Genomic DNA, 24,838 nt, shown 5'->3' with positions numbered 1-24,838 from the left:
TTTGTCAGATCAATATTTAAAATACTGTGGTTCTGGATGAGTGACTAGATCTATTTCACACTTAATTTCCTGGAGTTTCTATTAGCAGGAAAGATGTTTGCTCCAGAAAAGAGAAGGTTAAAAACATGTTTGTAATAAATTGCTGTTGTATTATCTAGAAATGGCAGAAAATGAGAATTTAGGTGAATAAATGTCCTTGTTATGATGATCTTATGAAGGCATAATTTACAAAAGATTATTCACTTTAATTGATGTCTGTTCACATTGCAAATATTAGAGTTCTAATAATGCTTTCAGTGTGATAACATATAATCATATGTCAAAAGCCAAGTAATTCACTGTAATACATTATTAGAAAGTAAGTATGTAAACTATAAAGATATACCTCACAAACAAAATTGAAGTTTTTTAAAATGTTAAAACTCACTATGGGAGCTTTGATAAAGTGTGTTACTGGGTTTATTGTCACATATTCTTTAGAAAGAAATTTAGCATAGAAATCAAGTCGTTAAAACGACTATTCCATTTTCCCCAGAAATCACATTTGTGGGACTCTTTCATCAAGAAATATCTCAAAATCTGGAAGAAGTATTTCAATGTAATGTGATAGTAACAGAAATTTGGAGCTACCTTATATTGCGACAAGAGATAAATTGTAAATAAGTTATGGCAAATGCACTTTGTGGACCCTTCTGTGCTACAAAGATGGGTCAATGATTCCATGGTGCAAAATATTGTATGTGGTAAAATATTAATGGAAATCTAGGCATAAAACAGTGTATGCACTATCTATACAGCTAAGCCTGCAGGCTGGAACAAACCTGAAAATTGCCATATAAAAATACCAAGAATGCTTGGTTAGGGTGGAAACGTGACGCATTATGGTTTTCTCCATTTTCTTCTCAGAGTTTTTCTTTAATTTAAATATGAAAATAAATTTAGAAGAAAAAACTCCTATTGTATTTTCACCTATTACTATTAGCCAAAGTATTTCTAGTTTGCAAACACTGTCTAATAGGCTTTGACCTTCTTTGCAAGTGAAGGAATTTTTAAATTCACCTATGTCTTCATTAGTTAATAAATATTAATACAAGTTAATATTAATACAAGTCTATTGAATTAAATTTCCAAATATTTTAATTATAGGCAATCTAACAAAGATGTTAATATATTATATATATTAATCAAGAGATAGCTTATAGACACGTAGTCTTAAATGATTATGTTTATAACCAGTGTTCTAAAGCTTTCAGAAGTAGTTATGGCTTCATGAAACTTTAACACACGGAATTTAGCAAGTTCAGCTATTTTTTCCACATTCTTTGTCTAAGAACCTCTAAGAATTTTCAATACTAGTAAAAAGTAGTATTTGCTAATAAGTGATTCCATATATTTGGAAAAGAAAGCTATTAAAAATAAAATTCTAGCTTTCTTTTAGTTAAGTGATACATCAAGAAAAAGACAAATATATTTAAGGTTTAACATACCATGAAATAATATATTTACAGTATTATTTTCAACATACCATTGTCTAATAAAATGATTGTATAACAGATTTTAGCTATTCTTGCACATAGCCTTAGGTTTTTAAAACAAACGCCTTTTTAGATTTAAGAAGGAACATTCAAGGGATATCTCTAAGAACTTTTTAGCAGAATAATTCACATCAGTGATTTCTGTCACATCCATGCTCATAAAATTAAGAAACTCTCATCTATCAATTCTGACTAAATATCATAAATGAGTCACAAAAATGCCATAGCTTAAAAATTAATGTCATTGGATTTTATAGCAAAATAATTTATAAGCCACTCTATAAAAATCAGTGTAATATGCTACACTTATTCCAGGGCATATTTAAAGAACAATATAATGAAGTAATATTAAAGCAAATAAAAAATTAGAAAGCCAATATAAGACCATTTGGACATTATATAGAATTATGTGTGTATTCATTTCCTTTCAGGTAATTCACACTATAGTGGCATAGACATTTTCTAGAAGATATCTAGTCCAACAATAATATATTGTTGTTATTTTCTCAGACTAAATGAGATTTGTTACTAGATTAACAATAATGATTTAGCTTATATGATATTAAAACCAAACTTAGTTTTATATGATATATTTGAGCACAAGTGTACAAGTCTGCATTGGTATACATGATGCAGTTTACTTAATTTTAAGTGATGAAGTAAAGCTAATAGTATTCCACTCAAAAGAGTTTCTTTTCTTTAAATGAGTTAAGCATAAAGGAAATATTATTCAGACTTTATACTTGAAAAAATAGCACATTTGGGAACTTGACATGCTTTTACAATTTTAATTATAGCATTTATAATTTGGGAATATTATAACAATGACTTTAGGCAATGAGAGTTGAGCATAGGCATTGCGCCTTTTATAGGCAACTCTGTATTAATGAAAAGATTCAGTTATGACTCTTCAATTCTAAGAACAGAAAATATGAGGAATAGTAGCAGTCTCCCTCAGGGAAAAAACTAATAGGAATATGATCTAACTATTGCCAATGAGCCCAGGGTCTTGCTCAGTGACGGAAATGAACTAAAACTCGTTTTCTGAATCCCAGCTCATTTCTGCCTGTAACAAATGGATGATTCACTTAAAATAATTTGTGCATTGCAGTCTTTCTAGCTCTGAAATCAAGTGATTTCAGCTGACATGCTCCTCATCTTATCTTCCTTTCATTGTGCCTCGATATTTGTTTGTAAGTGTTCTTCTTGTCCACCGTTGCTCTCATGGAATGGTTGTTGATATCTGTAGATGAAATTCGACATGATATTACTCTAACAAAACATTAAATGCTACTGTGATTAATTACAAACAGTAACACAACCACAACTTTTTTGTAGATTTAGACTCCTGCGTCCAAGTTTTCAACATTAATGGAGTTTAAATATTTGCATGTTTATGAAAAAAGAAAAGTGTCTCAGTTGTAGCTCTCCTAGTGTTTATGAGTGTTTTTTGGAGGTAATTACTTACTTGATAGTTTTATGTTGGACCTGTGTGTGCTGTGCATGTGTCCATTTATTTCAGATCCTGAACATTTAATTTGAGAATACCCGCTCTTGTATATTTCTGTTCTGTTGCATGGACCATTGATTTCTTTTTCCTACAGATAAGGAAGCTTTCTGCAAAGAGAAACTTTTTATTTTTGAATCTTGCAAGAACTTGATACAGGTTGCAACTTCAGTTCCATCCAGTATGTATTATTAGACTGATGACCTCTGATAGTCTTAGAGGTTCACTGCAGGCCTCTGATGGAAGAATACCCCTTCACTTTTTCCTAATGATGGGCCTTTTCTTTATCTTACATGAAGGAATGGAAAGCAGATACGTCCATTCCAAAGAAGGGGGCTAATTTCCATCTGCAGAAAATAAATGCTTTTATTTTTCCTCAATAAAACATTTATTTCTAGCACTAAGAAAAACTCTTTTGCTTTATTTTGTGTCTAGTGTATGAAAATGCCAGAAAATTTCAAATAAATTATTGATAGAATTTTAAATTATTAAATGTGTTATGCAGGCATTATGAGAAATGTTTAAGTCTCTCTATCCTCCTTCCTTTTCTCTTTCCTCAGATTTCTGCTCTTCGAAACAGAGTTTTTGTCCTAAGAGGAGAAATGGAAAGTGAAAACAGAAGTTAATTATGTTTGCAAATAGCTTTTTCCCAAGTTCCATGACCTTTCATAAATAAGAAATCTACAATATATTTGCAGAATTTATCTTTTATGGAATTGCTATTTCTCATCAACATAAGAAATCCAAAATTACATTCTCTTTAATTAGAATAGTCTATTAACTCCTATTCAAACAAGTGGTTTTAAAACAACCACACCGTATTTACTACTCTGCAGATGAATTAAAATATTTTTCAAAATATAGTGCAAAATACCAAAATTTTTAAATCTTCATGATGTAAAACAACTGAATAATCTTAAGTATTCCAATGATTTCCTGAAATTTTCTGTTTTCATATGACTATTTGACACATGAAGCCACAGTTTTACATGCTACTTTTCAGGATATAATAACTTTCCTCTGCTGCTTTTAGATACTATTTTGATTAGTTCAGTTTTGAATTTTAGCTAAAATTTAGACTAACTCATAAATATATTTTAGCAGCCTGATAAGTTTTCATTTTCATGCGACCTTGATTAAGTTATGCAATACCAGATGTGCAAATGAGGCAGGAAACTGAAAAATTGGGAAAGTAAAAAAAAAACAAAACAAAAACCAGATACTTAGAGAATAATGACTATGTAAATAACAATAACAACTCTTCTTCTGTTTGTTTTCCTTCTTTTTCTTTCTCCTCTTTCTTTTCTTCTTCCTCTTCCTCCTCCTCACCTGCTTTCTCTTCTCCCAAAATTATTTTGAAATTATTATTATTATTTTTGAGCACAAAATGAGTATTAATTGTTGGCTACAAAATCATTGAAATACAATTGCTTTTATTTTTAATTTGATCCCTCCTTAGTTACTATTATTATAGGTCAGTTTATTTTTAACAAATCTTGAAACTAATGATACTTTGATATATGAGCAAATGACTTGATCCTTCCACTAGAATGAAGTTTGGATGTTAGGGATATTTTATGTTTTGACATTATTTTTCTTATAAAATGACTGAGAATTTTAACACTCACAGCAATAATTCATGTGTTATTAAATAACACTTGTGTTCACATTTGTATTTTAGCATTTTTGTATCTTTCATGTATGGCAGTCCAAACAGATACCAATAAAATGGTGATTCAGGCCATGTCTGCCTCCACACTGTTCATCTCTGAGCAGTTCATCTGTTTATCAGCCAATTGAAAATGTGAACTAATTTTAAACTATTCTCAAAGGTTTGGTTGACCCAGGGTACAACTAAGCTTCACTCTATCAGGTCTTATATTAAGTGTGCCAAACCACTGTTATATAAACATTTTCATAGGAAATGTGTGTCTATTTCAGAATAATTCTGGCACCAGCATTTTCTTAATTGGTTCCTTCCATTTAACAAAGATATATTCATTCACTCATAAGGAAGCATTTTTCTGAAGCTTCTTAAGGTAAAGAGCCTCTGGAAAGTCAGAATAAAAAAATGAATTTAAGCAATTTACTGTTTAACTATCTGAATCAGAAAATGCAGGCAGCTGACACCATGGTGGTATGAAGAAGTATGGTTTACTGTCTACCTATTCTGTATAAGTCATTCATAATTCATAAACTGTGATTCTCACTGTTGATGCAATTAATGGAATAACAGTTTAAAATTACACTAAATTTCTCTAAAATTAATTTTACAAATCTAATTTTCTGTTATTTTTTTCTGCATTTCAGTATTTGATGCTGTTTCACAGAATAATTTTGTTTTTTCTACTTTTGTTTTGCTTTTTGCTTGGTCTCCATAGTAAGTTTTGAAAGAATAATGGAAGTGTCAAGAATAGGTGGAGAACACATAAATCACAAATATACTAATTATGACATATTCTTTAAAAACTGAGATTGCCTGTGTTTATTTAAAATATTCAAGTATGGCCAATGCATTAATATCACCTGTAAGCATGTGTGTCATGGAATCAATCTTCAAATGTGACAAAATAGATGCATATTTAAAAATTACTATCAGATTATTTGACAAAAATATCTTCCCTAAACCTTTTCCCTTGGAATGAATATTGATTTGATAAAAAAGCAAAAACAGTATACTTTTTATGCCACCAAGAACTTGCTAGTGCTCATTAGAAAAATCAGCGGAGAGTGTACAATTTGAATTCAGCCTAACTTCTCATATGACTATAACATGTCCTTTTTGTTCTCTATGTGTGGGAGTGATGAAAGTCTGAGTGATGTGCCCTCATGCATCTGTGTCAGGAGCAATCTGCCAGTTTTGACATTAATGGACAAGCCAACTATGGAATGACAGTTGAGTGACATAGAGTGATGGTTGATGCCTCACCAAATTGACTGCCTGTTAATCTAGTTTGGCTTTTTTTCCTGTAGTGAATTTTTTTGGCTATTTCATGAGGCTCATATTTCCTAGTCTAATCTTTACTTTACTTTTAGCACACTAAAAGCCCTTTTAGGGGATAACTTTTAATAAACTTCTCTGCCAGAGTAGATTTGTTTAAAATACATAACTTTCATTTCTTCTTGAGAATAGTCTAATTATGCCTTTTTCTGCCTTGGAGTGCTATGAAGTGCCCAGATTCATTAATGCTAAGTATAACTGCAGAGTTAATGGGGAAAAATCAACTACAGTAATTATACTGAGTGATTTTTTAAAGTGATTACACACAAATCTTGGAAACTTGTTTAGCCTCTGTCTGCATACCGTGGTTAATATAGTGAAAGATATCCCTCTACTTAAATGCTATTTCTTGTCTCTATTCAAACTATGCACAATGTTTATTTTATTTTTAAATATTGGCAACAAATGTTTAGGGTTAATTTGAAAAAAGATTTATTGATTCCCTCTTTCTCCTACCCAAAACTTTAACTCCAGTATAGGAATAAAAGAGGTCTTGGAAACTTGATTCATGGTACAAGCCTTCAAGCTAAACAAGGAAAGGGTAAAACTAAGAGATCATACATTTTTGTTTGTTTTATACTGGGAACAGAAGAAACCATGACTTAGTTTACCCTTTGGCAATGTTAACCTTAGCTAAATGGCTCTCTTTGATATTCTTTGTTTTTAAAGTTACTTAGTAAACTATGGAATTTATCTCTTTGCTAGACAAAGATGAATGCTCTAAGGATAATGGTGGATGTCAGCACGAATGTGTCAACACGATGGGAAGTTACATGTGTCAATGCCGTAGTGGATTTGTGCTGCATGAAAATAAACATGATTGCAAGGAAGGTACGGAAAGGAATACATTTTTCTTGACAACATGTAGAATTTCATGTGGTTTTGTTAAAGCACTGCTCCAAGTAAAGTTAATCATTTCAATGAGTGATATCACACTGGGCTATCTAAATGTCAAAAAATGAAATTCTGTGTAATGTTCAAAGATCCAAGGCAAATTACTGGATCTGGACTTCGCACATAGGTGGCATTAGAGTAGCTGCTAGAATATCATCTGGTAGCCAGAAAAGCACCACATTCTCCCCAGGTCTTTGTGGAATGGACCTTATGACACAATGCATATTTAAACTTAACTTCTGCTAAATGTTTTGCATTTGGTGTAATATTCCTCCCAAAAATATCTTGTATATTTTGTGTATGTGCTACATAAGTGATGCGCCTTTAAATACCAGGAGTATCAAATTCAAATGCCTACCACAGGGAAGACATTTGAAAATGGTAGACACTGTGTCATTTAAAGTTTTAAGTCATGGTTTTGGTCCAGAAAAGCTTAATAGTAGCATAATAATACCCTATCCGAGTGTCCTCGAGGCCTTACAAAATTCAAAATGCTTATAAACCAATAATATTAATCCCCTTAGCAACTATGAGCTAAATGGGAACAATAATTAGTTATTCAGCTCTTATTTCTTCCTTTGAGAGTCTGTTCCCGAATTTTCTACCTAAATTGGATTTATGCTTGTTTTGAGAAGAGAATTACGAAGGCAAATTTTATAAACGTAGTCATATGTACATTGGAAGGTACCTGACTCTAACCACAGTTAGATAACATTTTTTTGTGTGTGAAAACACTGGAATCATAGAGAATATCTTCAGTTGACCCTTGTTCTGTTCAGCTCCTTTCAAATATGGTCACCTGTCAGGTTTTTTTTTTTTTTCATTGAGTTAATGACACTGTGCAGAATCCTGTACAAACAGAAATTTTTCTTTCTCTACTTTCATGTGAAAGCATAATATCTGTAACTTGGTAAGATACGATATGCTATTAAATCAATAGGTTAGGAAATAGGCCCAGGTTTGTGTGTGTGTGTGTGTGTGTGTTGTTTTATTTTTTTAATTTTGAAACAGGGTCTCCCTCTGTCACCCAGGCTGGGGTGCAGTGGGGTGATCTCAGCTCATTGTAGCCTCGATCTCCCAGACTTAAGCAATTCTTCCACCTTGGCCTCCTGAGTAGCTGGGACTACAGGTGCACACCACCACGCCTGGCTGATTTTTTGTATTTTTTGTAGAGATGGGTTTTCCCCATGTTGCCCAGGCTGGTCTCTTAACTCGTGAGCTCAAGCAATCCACCCACCTCAGCCTCCCAAAGTGCTAGGACTGCAGGCATAAGCCACTGCAGTTGGCCCAGGTTTTTGTTTTGTAGACATTGAAGGTAATGCAGAGAAAAAAAGAAGACAGCTTTTATAGATTATACATCTATCCTGTGGATCGCGGGTAGCAAATATGTCTCTGTTCATTACATAAATGATATAGAAAACTTCATTATAGATAAAACAGCATCCAGACACACCACAACAAACTTGTCTTATTGCCAGGAAAGTGGTCAGATCATGTTTTACCTTCACTATAGTACATGCTCCTTGTACAGTTTAGCAACGAGCCTCTCAACCTAGTCTCAGTGTAATTGCCACATCCTGCCCGGTTTACATTTCACATGGCGAGGCAGAGACAGAAACAATGGAATTTAGAAAGCCCTTGTCATGACTTGATCCAAACTTTTAAGGCTGTTGTCTTGCTGCCATAATTGTAGATTATTAGACAGGAACTGCATTTTACCTTCCACTTTATTGTGATCTTCTGTTGTAAGTCTCCCTATAGAAACCTAGCACAATTAAGATGAAGGTCTAGTATGAATGAATGCAGCAAAGCAGGCAGCAGCAACTACAGCAAGCACATTAACTAATGGGCATGTTACCCTTGCTGTGTGGCCCTGAAAGGTATAACAGGTTTGTTGTCCATTGAATAAAGTATTTAACCAAATATATTGCTCAGGAAATTTAAGAAATTTGTATTTTAGAATGGGATACACAATACATAACAAATAATCCCAGTCTAAACAAGAATGTATGATACAGAGCTTCATAAATTATACAGAAAGAACACAGCTTGAAGATATTAAATATTTTTTAAATTTGACATTAACCGTGTGGAATGATGTTGTCTAAAATTAGGTTATTTTGGCTGTTAAAAAGAAACTCTTAAATAATTATACTGATTGAATGAGGTATCCTTTGAAGTTAGTTCAGAGGCACCTCAAGGGCAGGGCTAGCAGCTGTTCACTTATTTCTCCCTTAGTGCTTCCATTTGCTTTGATGAAATTAGGGCTAATTTATTATAGAAGCTAAAATTGTGATGTAGGTATTCAAGTGTATATTTAACTAAGGGAGAGAGAAAATGTAAATACATGATTTATCAGGTGCCTTAATGATGTTAATTAGCTGTAAATTATGTTTCTTTTAATAGAAAAAATAAATGATAATGGCATAGTCCAATGATGTTTGTTTGTGACGTTGGATTAAATATTTTGCACACGCCCAGTGTTGATATTCTCTACTGTCAATATATGTTGCACTGTTAAATTCTGAGCTAGACCCATCAGTTTAAAGTGAAAGTTCATTTTCTTTTAGGCATTTATCTGATTTACGGTAAATGCTTAATTTCATATGAGGCAGACAACAAACATTGTCTGATTGTGCTCAGCAACATAGTTTCCAGAGCAGATGAATATGATAATTGGCACTGGAGTGATAATTAGCTGGTATTCAGGAAAGTCTTTAAACAGGGCAGTGGGCAAATAGGCTGCTTTCTGCCTCAAACCTGGGCTGCATTTCTACACTGTCACACTGTCTGATATTATGGTTATTGATGCAGCTGAGTGTGAACAGAAGATCCACAGTCCAACTGGCCTCATCACCAGTCCCAACTGGCCAGACAAGTACCCAAGCAGAAAAGAATGCACGTGGGAAATCAGCGCCACTCCTGGCCACCGAATCAAATTAGTAAGTGAGCACATCCTTTTTCTTTCCACTAAACTGACTGCCCTTGTCTTTCACTACAAGCACTTGGAAATAAAATAAATTCAATTCAATTATCTAATTGAATTGAATCATTAGGCAGCTGGAAAAGATTTTTCATCTCATGCTTTTCTACTTGCACTAAAATCCTTGGCTTCGTACATCAGGGTGACTGCCATATTGTTCTCCTATACAGTTTCTTATTCCGGATGTTTTAAAAGGCCTTACCAAAGTTGCTGCAAAACAGGACTTTACTTCCTAATATATTACTGGTAATTATATTTGCAAACTTGGAAAATAAATGAAGGAATGAAAAAATCAGAAATTTGCAAGAAAACAATAGAATAATAATTCACTTAAACCCAGCATAGCATATTCTACTGGTTGCACAAATTCCATGTGTTTTTCATAATAATGTCAATTTTATCTTGTGGTTTATAGAATATTATTTTTGCATAATATATTGCCCTCTGCACAAAGATACTGATATCCTTACATTTCACACACATTTTATTCATCATGAGTTATTCAAATATGAGTATAATATTTGTCTTATCTCTCCTGCATTCTTTGAATTTTGCATTCTGGCCTGCTCATAAATAATAAACTGATAACAAGTGTTAAATTTCATTATAAGCTACAGAATGCTTGAAGAGTGTAATCTAAAGAAATTAAATATTAATTTAATTAATTTAGAAATGTTAACAATTTCCTGCAACGTTGTTTTCAGAAGCAGAAAGCAGTGCCAGCAAACAAGGGTCAGGAAAGAGTCTAGCATGCACTTTAATAACAAAAGTTATCTGAGGAGTGAGGCTATCAGTCCAAAGTAGCTCACTGGATCAGTACAATCATAAGCTTAATTTTTAAATTTCTTGTTTTGACTCTTTCCTTCAGTGAATATTATTGGCCAATAAAAAGACCTTATTTATATACAGCTTTATAATAAAATCAGAGACAGTCACCAAGAAATTCATATTCCTAGTATGGAGATCCTTCCAATCTCTATAGTTGTAAATGACTGCCCAGACAGAGACATCAGTTCATTTCAGCCACACTGCTGAAGTATATTAAATGCTGAAATGACAGCACTATAGGAATTTAGTTGCTCTCTAGTCCTGTCCAAGGTCCTGATTGAGAGGTTAATTCCCTGGACCGTATGGTAACTCCCTGAATCTTATGGGCTGAAATATAGAGGCTACATTTTTTTCAAGAGAGCTCTTTCCTAAAGGAGTTGGAAAAACTGATTTGACTGAAGACATTTATTTATTTCAATCTAAATTTTGTTGGGTATTATATTCTTTCTCTCTGAATAGCTTATTTTTATATTTTGTATAAAGTATGTGACGGTTTGCTTTCTCCATCTTGAATGCTTGACTCCATTTTTTTCTGAAACTTAGTTTTTCATCCTTCTTTTGTAAATCTTATTTTTATTTATGCGAAGTCATGATTCCTTTTTTCTATGGCTGCCATTAAAATGTTTTTTTTTTATCAGCAATTTGAATATAATATATACAGATGTATGTGTTTATGTGTGTGTGTTTCTGTTTAGAGATTTTTTGGTATTTATCCTCCTCAGAATTCTCTGAATTTAGTGCATCTGTATTATGGGGTGTGTCATTAATTTTTGAGAATTCTCAATTGTTATTTCTTCATATAATTATTCTGTGCCACTGTCTTTCTTCTGGTATTCAAATTGCTTATGGGCTAGATTGTTTGCTGTTATCCCTCAACTCTTGGATGTTCAGTTCATTTTTTGCCCTTCTTTTTGAGTTTAAGTTTCAGTAATTTCTATTGACCTATCTTCAAATTCAGTAATTATTTCTTCAGCTGCCTTGAATCTACCAATGAACTTGTTGAAAGCATTCTTTGTCTCTATTATCATGTTCCTTATTTCTAGAATTTACATTTCACTTATTATAGTTTCCATATGTACTAGTCTGTTTGGGCTGCCATAATGGATTACCACAGACTTATGGCTTAAACAACAGAAGTTTATTTTCTTATAGTTTGCAGGCTAGAAGTCCAAGATTAAGGTGCCATGAGGCTTAGTGTCTGGTGAGGCCTCTCTTCCTGGCTTCTATATGGCCTCCTCCTCATGGTGTCTTCACATGGCATTTTCTCTGTGTATACATAGAGAGAGACAGAGCTCCAGTGTCTCTTACTCTTCTTATAAGAACACCAGCCCTATAGGATTAGGGCTGCATTCTTATGGCTTTATTTAGCCTTAATTACCTCCCTAAATATATCAGATTGGAGGTTGGGGCTTCAACATTAATTTTTGAAAAACACAATTCAATCCATAACACCATTCTTTGCTGAAATCTCCCATCTGTTCTTGCATATTCTCTACATCTTTACTAGAATCTTTAACTTATCAATGTTAAATTTATCCCCCCTTTAAATTCTGTTTGATATAAACATAGGGGCCACATGCTTGAGTCTGTTCTGTTGATTGTTTTGTCTCGTAGCTGCATTGTTTTTATTTTCCTTGCCTTTTTGTGTGTCATGTAATTTTTTAAAATTAAAATCAGACATTATGTGTAAAATAGTAGAGACTTTATGTCTGGAAACAGATGCATCTCTTGTGTTAGGCTATTAGCGTATGAGGAAGGGTGTTAGGTTGATCTAACCAGGAATTAAGCTGAGATTGGGTTTTCTTGTTCTATTATCTTCAGTGCACCAATGGCTTCAAATTCTTTTATCTTAGGATGGAGGCTGAGATTTAACAGGTGCTTCCTCAATGCTTCTATTTCACCCTTACCTTCTCTGTTCATCCCCACCACAAATATTGTTCCTCTCCACACTTTTTTGTCTTCTTCATCAGTGGTAGATGGTAGTTGCTTATTACTTGGTGCTTGATAGTCTGGTGGTGAAGGCAAGGGGTTCTTTATTATTTCAGTATAGCCTCCACCTTAGGCAGGCCCTGCATGTTTAGGTCTTGTGGTTGAGCTTTCTCAGGGGACCTATTTCTTCTCTTCATGGCAGTGAAACTCTGTCTATATATCTTATGAGTGTTCCATGGGAGAGAGTTTCTTTTCAGTCTCTTAGTGGTAGGAGATCTCCAGTATTACTGGTATAAGATCCTGCATCCAGGACTTCCCCTAGGGGTAGTAGGTTTTGTTTTTGGTTTTATTTTGTTTTGTTTTGACCTTTCCTCTGCCTCCAGTAGGTCTGTAACTTTGTTGTAGAGGTGGCAGGATATTCTGCTTCTCCCTCGGAGGCTTAAGGCTTTGTTTTCTGAAGAAGGATTACAGTAAGGCTTCAGACTTCCCTCACGGCAATGACCACTTTCCTCTTGCAAGCCTGAAACACCAAGGAAGGCACTCATGTGCCTCCTGGTTTTTCCACAAATTTTCTCATGAGCAGGAGATGGGGGTCCATGGAAAAGGACCTGCGAGTGTGCACAAGCTCCCTTCGTATCTGCAGTTTCCATGAGTTCTATCCTCTCCTCCTCATCCACACATGACCTTTACCAATCCATCACTAATTTTATCAGAATGCTTTCTTTTCACCTGGCTGTATGATACCAACATCTCTTCTTGTTGTAGTCTGCCAATAGCACATCTTTTCTTGGAAAGACCTGACATTCAGTAGATTTCAGACTACTTGGTTCATTTGTGATTTCCATATTTCGGTATGTTCAGCCAACATTGTGATTTTTTTTTTTTTACACTTTACATCATGGCTATTTCTTGTTGTGAGGGTAGAAGCAAAACTAGTTCTAGCTTTTTATATCCAAGGGGAAGTGGAACTCCTGATATACCCCTGTTTTAAAAATAGCAATACTCAATCCATTCTGAATTATATATCTTTCGGCTTGAAACATCCCATCTAACTCTAGGGCAATCTGTTCCTTCACAAATTACAGGATTTATTTATTTATTTTTTTTTGACAATATTCGACTTGAGAATGAGGATATAAAGCATGTCTGTTCAACAATGGTCCTACCTGCTGGTTTCTTAAGCAGGTAATATTCAGAAGCAAAATGAGAGCCTTAATGCAAGTATTAAACTTTATTTTAGGAAACCGAATTTGTGTTTTTTATGGGAGTAGTTACAATGTAAGCCAGGTTTTCTCAAATGCTAGCATGCATCAGAATTACCTGAAAGACTTGTGAAAACACATATCTCTGCCACACCAGAATTTCTGATTCAGAGCATAATATTGATTCCCACCATCCTATCCCATGGATCATGTTCATATAAAACCTGACTCTCAATATCATCTTAAGGGTCAGGGTTAGTAGAAAGTGTGTCACAACAGATTAGCCACCAACTCCAAGTAACATTTTGATTCTATATTTTTTGACTTTTGCTATTTTGACATTATAGTTATTTGTGTTTCCCCTAATTGCCTTTCGGCACATAATGTAACTGTTACCTAGTGTTATCTACTTTAAAACTAAAATCACTGTTATTGTGGATATCAGCCAATACACATTTGGTGAACAATACTTTATACTACCAGTTCAAATCATTCAATCACCTACCCATATACTTTGACATTTATAACACAGGAAATTTCATCAAGATGTTACAGTGTGTAAAATAAAAGCATTTTGCCTGATTTCTTTAGGATCTTTGATTGTTGTTGGGTTTTTGTTGTTGTTGTTGTTATTGTTTTTTGGAGATGGAGTCTTACTCTGTCATCCAGACTGGAGTGTAGTGGTGCAATCTCAGCTCACTGCAACCTCCAACTTCGAAGTTCAAGCAATTCTCCTGCCTCAGCCTCCCAAGTAGCTGGGATTACAGGCGTGTGCCACTATGCCTGGCCAATATTTGTATTTTAGTATAGACAAGGTTGTGATCTACCCGCCTCAACCTCCCAAAGTGCTGGGATTATAGATATGAGCCACCATGCCCCGGCTGAACTTTAATTTTTTCTTTTTCTTTTTTGAATTGTACTTTAGGTTCTGGGGTACATGTGCAGATCATGCAGAATTGCTGCATAGGTACATAAATGGCAATGTGGTTTGCTACCTCCATATCTCTGTCATCTATATCTGGCATTTCTCTCCATGTTATCTCTCCCCAACCCCTCAACCTCCACTGTGCCTCCTGTAGCCCCCCCAACAGAAACCAGCGTGTGATGCTCCCCTCCCTGTGCCCATTGTTCAACACCTGCCTGTGAGTGAGAACATGTGGTGTTTGATTTTCTGTTCTGTGTCAGTTTGCTGAGAATGATGGTTTCCAGATTCATCCATGTCCCTACAAAGTACACTAAGTCATCGTTTTTTATGGCTGCATAGTATTCCATGGTGTATATGTGCCACATTTTCCTTGTTCAGTTTATCACTGATGGGCATTTGGGTTGGTTCCAGGTCTTGGCTATTGCAAACAGTGCTGCTGCAATGAACATTCGTGTGCATGTGTCTTTATAATAGAAAGATTTATAATCCTTTGGGTATATACTCAGTAATGGGATTGCTGGATCAAATGGAATTTCTATTTCTAGGTCCTTGAGGAATCACCACACTGTCTTCCACAATGGTTGAACTAATTTACACTCCCACCAACAGTGCAAAAGTGTTCCTATTTCTCCACATCCTCACCAGCATCTATTGTCTGCAGATTTTTTAATGATTGCCGTTCTAACTGGCATGAGATGGTATCTCAATGTGGTTTTGATTTGCATTTCACTAATGACCAGTGATGATGAGCGTATTTTCATGTTTGTTGGCCTCATGTATGTCTTCTTTTGAAAAGTGTCTGTTCATATCCTTCGCCCACTTTTGAGTGGGTTTTGATTTTTATGGGAAAATTTCAACCGAAACTGAAATTTAGAAAATGGATTCAATGAACCTTGAAAAATTATAAAATATTTTAATCTTCTTAGGCCTAGAACTCCTGATAGACACTTGGTTACCAACTGGCTTCGTTATTGGCAAGGGCAGAGATGAAAGGCAAAGAAAACATTTGGGTCCCTGTGTATACAATGGAGCTGTCTTCACAATTCATGAATTGATAACCCTCTTTCCTTATGCTGGGTGGGAAAATAAGAAATAAATAAATTTATTTTTCTTTTTTAAATTTATGTTTTCTAACTGAAAGATAAAAGTGCTTGTATTTACCATGTACTATGTGACATATTGAAGTATATGTATATTGTTTAATGACTAAATTTTGCCAATTAATAAATGTATTACCCATCTTTTGATCATATTTGTGGGGGAAAACACTTAACATCCACTATCTTAGCATTTGTCAAGAGTCTAATATGTTATTAACTATAAGACACTATGTTGTATCATGGTTCTATTGAATTTATTTCTTCCATCTAACTGAAATTTTGTATTATTTGACTAACATCTACCCAGCCCTTTCCCATCTCAACCACCCTAGCCTTTGGTCAATGCAATTTAACTCTCTGCTCTTAATAGTACTCCACTCTGTCTGTGTGTGTGTGTGTGTGTGTATGCCATGTTTTGTAATCTGTTCATCGATTAATGGACACTTAGGTTCATTCCATATCTTAGCTATTACGAGTAATGCTGCAATGAACATGGGAGCAACAGACATTTCTTCTACATTCTGATTTTATTTCTTTTGGTTATATACCCAGTATGGAATTGCTGGACCATAGGGTAATTCTATTTTTAACTTTTTGAGGAACCTCCATACTGCTTTCTATAATGGCTGTACTAATCGACATTCCCCAAAACAGTGTGCAAGGATTCCCTTTTCTCGACGTCTTTACCAACACTTGCTATCTTTTGTGTTTATGATAACAGTCATTCTAGCAGGTGTGAGGTGATATCTCATTTTGGTTTTGATGAGCATTTTCTTGATGGTTAGTGATGTTGAGCATTTTTTCAAATATCTGTTGGTCATTTGTATCTCTTCTTCTTTTTTTTTTGAGACAGAGTCTCGCACTGTTGCCCAGGCTGTAATGCAGTGACACAATCTTGGCTCACTGCAATCTCTGTGTCCTGGGTTCAAGCAATTCTCCTGCTTCAGTCTCCCAAGTAGCTGGGACTACAGGCATGTGCTACCACACCGAGCTATTTTTTTTTTTTTTTTGTATTTTTGGTAGTGACGAGGTTTCACCATGTTGGCCAGGATGGTCTCAATCTCCTGACCTCGTGATCTTCCCATCTGGGCCTCCCAAAGTGCTGGGATTACAGGCAGGAGCCACTGTGCCCAGCTTGTATCTCTTCTTTGGAGAAATGTCTATTTAAGTCCTTTGCCTGTAAATTGGTCTATTTGTTTGCTTGCTATTGCGTTGAGTTCATTATATATTTTAGATATTAGCCCATTTGGTATCAGATGAATGGTTCATAAATACTTTCTCCAATTCCGTGCGTTGTCTTCCAACTCTGCTGATCACTCCCTTTCCTGTACCAAAGATTGATGTAGACTCATTTGTCTATTTATGCTTTTGTTGTTTTTCCTTTTGGCATGAAATCCAAAAAGCCGTTGCCAAGACCAATGTCATGGAACATTTCCCCTATGTTTTCCTTTAGTAGTTTCATGGTTTTGAATCTTATATTTAAGTCTTTAATTCATTTAGAGTTGATTTTTCAATATGGCATGACATATGGGTCTAATTTTGTTTGTCTGCATGTGAATATCCAGTTATCTCAACACCATATGAGGATACTGTCCTTTCCTTTGTATGTTCTTGGCATCTTGGACAAAAAAGAGTTGGCTGTAAATGTGTGGATTTATTCCTGGGCTCACTATTCTGTTTCATTGGTTTATGTGCCTGTTTTTATGCCAGTATTATGCTGTTTTGGTTATAATACCTTTGCAGTGTATTTTGAGGTCAGGTAGTAGATTGCTTCTAACTTTTCTTACTTTGGTTTTCTCTTTTTCGGTTTTTGTTTTATTGAAGATTGCTTTGGCTAAGCAGAGTTTTCTGTGGTTCCATATGAATTTTAGTATTTCTTTTCTATTCCTGTGAAAAATGCTATTTGTGTTTTCTTTCATCAATGTTTTATTGTTTTCAGTGTAGAGTTTTCCATCTACTGGGTTACATTTATTCCAAAGTATTTTATTTTAGCTGTTGTAAATGGAATTGTTTTCTTGATTTCTTTTTCAGATAGTTTACTGCTAGTTAATGTGAATGCTACTGATTTTGTCTATTTATTTTATAACTTGCAACTTCACTGAATTTATTTATTACTTTCTAATAGGTTTCTGGAGGAGTCTTCAGGGTTTTCTCTGCATGAGATTGTGTTATCTGCAAACAGATAATTTACATTTTTTTTTTTCAATTTGGATGCCTTTTATTTCTATTGCCTAATTTCTTTGTCTAGGACCTCTAGTACTATACTAAATAGAAGTGGCGAGAGTGGGCATACTTGTCTAATTTTGGATCTTAGAGGAAAAGCTTTCAGGTTTTCTCAGTTGATTCTGATGTTAGCTGTGAGTTTGTCATATACAGCTTTTATTGTGTTGTGGCATATTCTTCATATGCCTAATTTGTTGAGAGTATTGTTTTTATCATGAAAAGATGTTGAATTTGCCAAATATTTTTTTCTATTAATATGATCAGATGGTTTTTGTCCTTCATTCTGTTACTGTCATGCATCACATTTATAGATCTGCATATGTTGAACCATCCTTGCATCCTTGAAAAGAATCCCACTTTATAAGAGTGAATGATCTTTTCCATGTGCTGTTGAATTCACTTTGGTTGTATTTTGTCGAAGGCATTTCATTTATGTTCATTAGTAATATTGGTCTTCAGGTTTTTTGTTGTTGTTGGGTAATTGTCTGGTTTTGAGATCAAGATAAGACAACATTTCTATATATTCTCTATTCAAACTAAAACCAAGAAAAGAAAATTGTCAGTGAACACAATTTTATGAGACTATTTTTTTAATTCTAGTTTATGAATTTTGAAGGCCTATACTTTCTAATCCAAATTGTACTGTAACTTGATATATGGTTTGTTGAATGACATGCAGGTAGCGGATGATAGGTATAAACAAGCCTTCTTTCGCTGTGCCTGAAACACAGTGAAAAACAATTATTTTGGTTAATTTGGGTTATAAGACTATAATCACAAAAAATATTTAGATAATCTAGCAGTTATAGATAATAGGAATTGCAATAAAATTCCTGTGTGCCCTCATGAGATAGGAGCATTTGTGTGCATGGTGTTCATTCACCATATGTATATTCTGTTTACAGTATGATTATCTAAATCTAATATGCATTATTGTACATTAGTATGAAAGCTGAACTATCAAAATCAGTTTATTTTAGATTCACATTGAGACTTAGGCATTATAATATAGTTAATATCTTTTATGCACTGTTCTGGTTATCTACTGCTGCATAGCAAACTATCCCAAAACCTCAAGGCTTAAAAGAAGTACTGTTATATCTCATGGTTTGAGGGAGTGGCATCAGTATTTAAGTAGTACTTTGCTGGTAATTTTTCTGTTATTGTGATATTGATTGATTCACCTGGGGTCGTATCTGAAGGGTCAAGATGGCTGCAGTTGTATGTCTGTCACCTTGATGGGGAGGGCTAAAAGGCTGACTTAGCTGGAACAACCATAGCACCTATACATGACCATTGCAGCATGGTGGTCTCAAAGGAACCAGAAAGGAACCAGACTCTTGTTAGTCCTGGATCTCCAAAGTGTCCCAAGAGGCCATTGAAGCCTCAGAAACCCGTGAACATTACTTCAGAACATTCTATTGGTAAAGCAAATCACTAAGGCTGGCCAGAATTCAAGGGGAGGAGAATTAGACTAGAAACAACATAGCCTTGCCTTTCCAATTTAGTCTACTGACCTCCACAGCTATAGAAGAATAAATTTGTATTGTTTTAAAACATTAAAAGTTTGGCAATGTGCAACAGCAGATACACACAAAAAACATATTTGCTTTGTTTTTATTATGCATGTATGTGTTTATTTACTCATGGGATACTGACTGCATGATTACAGCTTTAAAGTACAAAGAAATTGCAGTCAAAAGATGCTTGGGGGAAAAAAGTCTTCTTGCTAGAAAAGGGACAAAATTCTAAATGTATAAGTACAAGTATATATTATCCCTGTTTTTATCCTGTCTTGGTTCTGAAAGACTCAACTGATCATTAAAATTTTGGGTGCGTTTTTTATATTTTGAATTAATGTTCGTTCAAAACAAAATACCAACAAACAAATTTCTAGGCGTTGGAGCATACTGCAATAAGCTAATGTGCTTATATCATTTTTAGTTGATTTATCATATCCTTGAGTTTTGCTAAATGACATATAGTTACAAATTTTAGCTTCATATATGGAATATTTAAAAAACAAAAACATCTACAACTGTTATATAATTATCCATCATAAATCTGTAAAAATATATTTGATCACAGTTATAGAGGACTCACGGAGAAGAAAGGTTCTTTTGAATCAGGAGACTGAGGTTGTATTTCCACACTACTATTTTCCCAGTGGCCTCTAATCCTTCAAATATTTTGTGGGAAACCAAATGACAGTTTTTACCAAAAACAGGAAAAGGTGAAAGATAGCTGGACTAGGAATCTCGAAAGCTTTTCTTACAGTTGTTCAAGTTGCATCAGTCTCTTTAATACTTTTAGTTTAAATGTTCACCCTTGCTAAATTTTATTTCTGCAATAAGTGCTATCATTTTATTATCTTGTCCTTTGTGAATATATTCAGTTACTCTGTAAGGACTCATTCTTTAGTGATTGCCAGTATTTTCAATAAAAGAACCTCTACAGATGTTCATATGAGTGAACAGCATCTGGAAGCGTGGCCAGGGGCCAGCCAGGTAGATTAGGCTTGCTTGGGTGTTCCAGGAACAAAGTTATTATTTCTACAGCCTACAACGAGAGTTCAATTTTATTTCTTTCGAATTGGACTCCTTAATCTCTTAGCTTGCTTGCCTTGTGGGAAATGCATTAGGATTTATGACTAGGGCCCATGGTTATTCACTTGTTTTTTTGGCCTTTCTAAAACCTAGATTATTAACCCTAAAATTACAGAAATATAATCATGGAATGAGTATGTTTTAAATTATTTAATACCCAAATACTTATAAAGTCTTAAACACTTAAGAAAAATATTTAAGTCTACCAATGGAAGGTAGTGTTTTAGTGGAAATCAGAGTTCCTTACAGCTTTACACATTCTTCCTTGCTGGCTATTGTGTCTCCACTGTGAACTTACGGAACTTTTTGGGAACTTAAGTGTCTTCTGGGGACATTTCTGTGGCATTGGTTCCTGGTGGCTGGAAATGTGCACATTCTGTATTATTGAGATATTGAGATTCATAGTTCAGCTTGTGTTGTAGAATAAAGTAATAAATGGCATATTACACCTTATCATTGTGAACTCTGAAATATATTTCAGAGGTTTGTTCTTTCCAAAGAGTTTCCATAATACATTTCTGTGGCCTAGAAATATTTTCTGTTGATGTAAAAAGTCACTGTGTATGGAAGGTTCTCTATGTGGGTATCTCTACAAGTCTACAAAAGGGAGATTTCCGAGGTCTCCACACGTGAATTAGTCACACCTTTGCTTGTGTGTGGTGGAGCTTTCGGTTCAGGCTGACTTCCGGAAAAGGACCACCCAGCCTTTACATTTGATCTAACAAGTTGCTACCTATTCCAGGAAGAAAATTTATTAATATTTTAATAAATGAGAGTTGTTTGCATCACTAGAGTGTATGTCAGCTAGAAACCTTTGACTAATTTGACTCTTACAGACTCAGTCTAATTCCATTAGTGATTTGATAAAGAGCTGTAGCCAGTTGGCTCCAGACCAGATTTCAGTATGGCCCCCGACCCACCAACTCAATCCCACTTTGTGTGGTGTTGCTCCCTTCTGTTAAACAAATGTTATGATTTAGACAAGACATCCTGGATTTAATTAGGAAAAAAAATAGTCACCTATTTATCTCATTCATTCAGTCTTCAATGGACCAATCAATGGACTGAACATGTGTGGTCTGTAAATTTTGATCCCAGCTTTAGCTACTGCTTATAGCAAATACTTTAGAATGCCATTCCTCCATCTTTCTTAAAATACTCTCTTCTACACAGTAGGTTTCCCTGGTTCTTTGCTCTTTGTATTTACAGATTAATGACTTTAAATCACAATCAAAAGTGATAATTCTCAGCATACATTGTTTTTCAGATATTCTTTTCCCAAACCAATGTTTTTCCTCTTGAAATAACATTAGCTTTATAATTAAGTAGCTTGATCTCATATTTAATACATAACTCTAGGTACAGTTAAGTCAATTTTCTCATAGTAGTTTCTTATTGATTACAAACTGATGTTAGGAATGTATGTATGTACACAATGGTAATAAAAGCCGACTGCTACCTCACGAGAGACAGAAAATGAGATTTAGTAGGCATTGTCTGTAGAATTTTCATACTTGAGGTTGGCCATAAACATCAGCTAGGTTTTTGGGTAAATACATTGACAGATTTATGCAGACATAAATCCCTTGTAGTGTGTATATACCTCACTGGGTTACAGAGATTAACAAGTGACAAATTCCTTCAGTTATCACCTGCTTTGCATGCTGTGCTTCAGAATAAATAAACTCTATTGATGTCTCCTTGTTCACTGTATTTCCCCACACTGTCTTCTGTTTCCAGTGAGATTCTTTGCACAGTGAGATTCATATGCTCAGTCTTTTTGTCCTAGGCAGTGTCTTTGGTCAAATGAAGCAAGCATTCCTTTTCACCCATAATGGTTATAACAAACAATTACTCTAAGGCTTATTGGTTATAACATTTTTTATTTCTACTTTTTAAGTAGAGTGCAGTGGAAAGAGGCAAAAGAGAGATTAGCTTTTTTTCTTCCCTTTTCTTTCTTTAAGTAACTCCATTCATTTCTCCTACTTCCTAGTTAATATGAATTGCTTTTTTCATTTCTTTCCTTACTCCTCCAAAGTCAGAAGTAATAATAGGTGATGTAGTTTGGCATGGAATACATAATGGGTCTACACTGAGATAGAACAATTTTTAGTCTTTTTTATTGTATGTCTTCAATTAGACTGAACATTACGATCACTTCAGTAAAATTGTATCAAAGAAAATATGTATATTAAAAGTTTATGAGCCAATATTTTGTTGGAGGGCTTATAGCAAATTAACAATGTTTGAAACATATTTCATACTTTTTCAGGTTTATTTTCTTTATAATATTTTAGTTTCATTCTATAGACTTAAGTAAGAGCAATGGCTTTATTTTTTCAATGCGTGATGGTTTTTCTGGGGAAAGGAAAAAGCCTTTGGCAATGACAAATAGCCTGCAATGTATGTAATTATTAATAGTTTGGACAATGCTATTTTTAGTCCATCTCAATTAAACTTTCATTTGTGATCTTTAGTGTGTTATACTGGTAATTATTACTTATTTTAAATTTGCTAAGTCACACAGATGAAAATAACAACACAAGTAAATTAGAATGGTTTTTAAATGTCATAAACAACAGCAAAGCATTCAAACTCTCCAAGATGTCCAATAGTAAAATAAATGTACTATCTATATAAAAAGTAAATTAAAAATATCTAGCCTAAAGTATTATGAGTGTTTGCTACTGATACAGTTTGTAAGAACTAAATAAATATTTACTGAAAGTTCTTTGAAGATTTGTTGCATTTAAGTTTTGTAAAAATATAATGATACTTTATCAAATTTTCTTTAGTTTAAGTGCCCAAGGATAGGATGATGTTCGATGGGTTTTATGATCATCAAACCCAGAAGGAACCAATCTTATAATATGATTGGTTGGAATTTTCTGATGAATTCTTTGGATGAAATTCAGAATAAAATACAATTTTGTTAACATCTGTTTAAAATCTGAGACTGAATTTCAATAGTAGACGTGGTTGTAATAGCCAACTGGCAGAATTTCATATGAAGTTATTACATTGTTTTCCTCATTATATCTTTTCAGATATTACATATTCTATTGATTTCACACCTTTCTCAATAATACTCTAAATGTATTAAATTATTAGCATGCCCTGAACATATTTATTGATATGTATTTCTCTCCCCAAAATTATTCCATTTTGAGTGATTTGCGTTTTTACAAATTTTTTATTTCTTCTTTTTAAAATAGGCCTTTAGTGAATTTGAGATTGAGCAGCATCAAGAATGTGCTTATGACCACTTAGAAGTATTTGATGGAGAAACAGAAAAGTCACCAATTCTTGGACGACTATGTGGAAACAACATACCGGAACCCCTTGTGGCTACTGGAAATAAAATGTTTGTTCGGTTTGTTTCTGATGCATCTGTTCAAAGAAAAGGCTTTCAAGCCACGCATTCTACAGGTCAGCAACTTAGAGTCATGCTTCTCTTTTTGGCCAAGATCCAGGTTTCTCTTCTGGAGAATTTGGTTCAATAATAGAATTGCAAATAAATCTCCAAACATAGAAAGTGAAATTTCACTGAAGCACTGTGTGAAATATTTGCAGAACCACACAGCATCCTACTTAAAGATCTTTGCAGTTGTTGAGCATATAGGGAAACCCAAAAGTTTTTGCCTAATTTGTGATCAGTGCCGTTTGTTTAAGTAGAACTGTCCAATATTTATATAATGTATTTCATATTAAATGTAGCAGTTTAATTTATATGTTATATTTAACAGATAGAAATCTATGGCTTGATATTAAAAATTTATGTTTTATCTAATAACCTATCTGGTTAGCTAGATTTTACATTAATATATTTTTTTGAAAAGTCACACAAATTTATTAATATTTTTATGTACACAGGGGCTTTACACAAAAATGAAAACCCAAAGAAGTGGGTTTCTATGCCATTTTGTTTTGTTTTTTGTTTTTTCCTATTTATATATTTTATTGCATTTTAGGTTTGGTGGTACATGTGAAGAACATGCAAGATTGTTGCATAGGTACACACATGGCAGTGTGATTTGCTGCCTTCCTTCCCATCACCTACATCTGGCATCTCTGCCCTTGCTATCTCTCCCCAGCTCCCCACCCC

General features: G+C 34.2%; 1 protein-coding gene across 2 annotated transcripts in view; it reads left to right on the top strand.

The window, feature by feature from the left end:
• Positions 1-24,838, top strand: part of TLL1 (tolloid like 1) — a 239,333-nt gene that overhangs the window by 190,691 nt on the left and 23,804 nt on the right. For both annotated transcript variants that reach the window (XM_017525955.2, XM_037737571.1), the window contains 3 exons: positions 6,749-6,874; positions 9,752-9,879; positions 23,949-24,162. In XM_017525955.2, the coding sequence (XP_017381444.1) occupies positions 6,749-6,874; positions 9,752-9,879; positions 23,949-24,162 (468 nt within the window). The remainder of the gene's footprint in view (positions 1-6,748; positions 6,875-9,751; positions 9,880-23,948; positions 24,163-24,838) is intronic.

The sequence above is a fragment of the Cebus imitator genome, unplaced genomic scaffold, assembly GCF_001604975.1.
Source record: "Cebus imitator isolate Cc_AM_T3 unplaced genomic scaffold, Cebus_imitator-1.0 Scaffold40, whole genome shotgun sequence".
Lineage (NCBI taxonomy): Eukaryota > Metazoa > Chordata > Mammalia > Primates > Cebidae > Cebus > Cebus imitator.
This window is presented reverse-complemented; position numbering and strand designations above follow the sequence as displayed.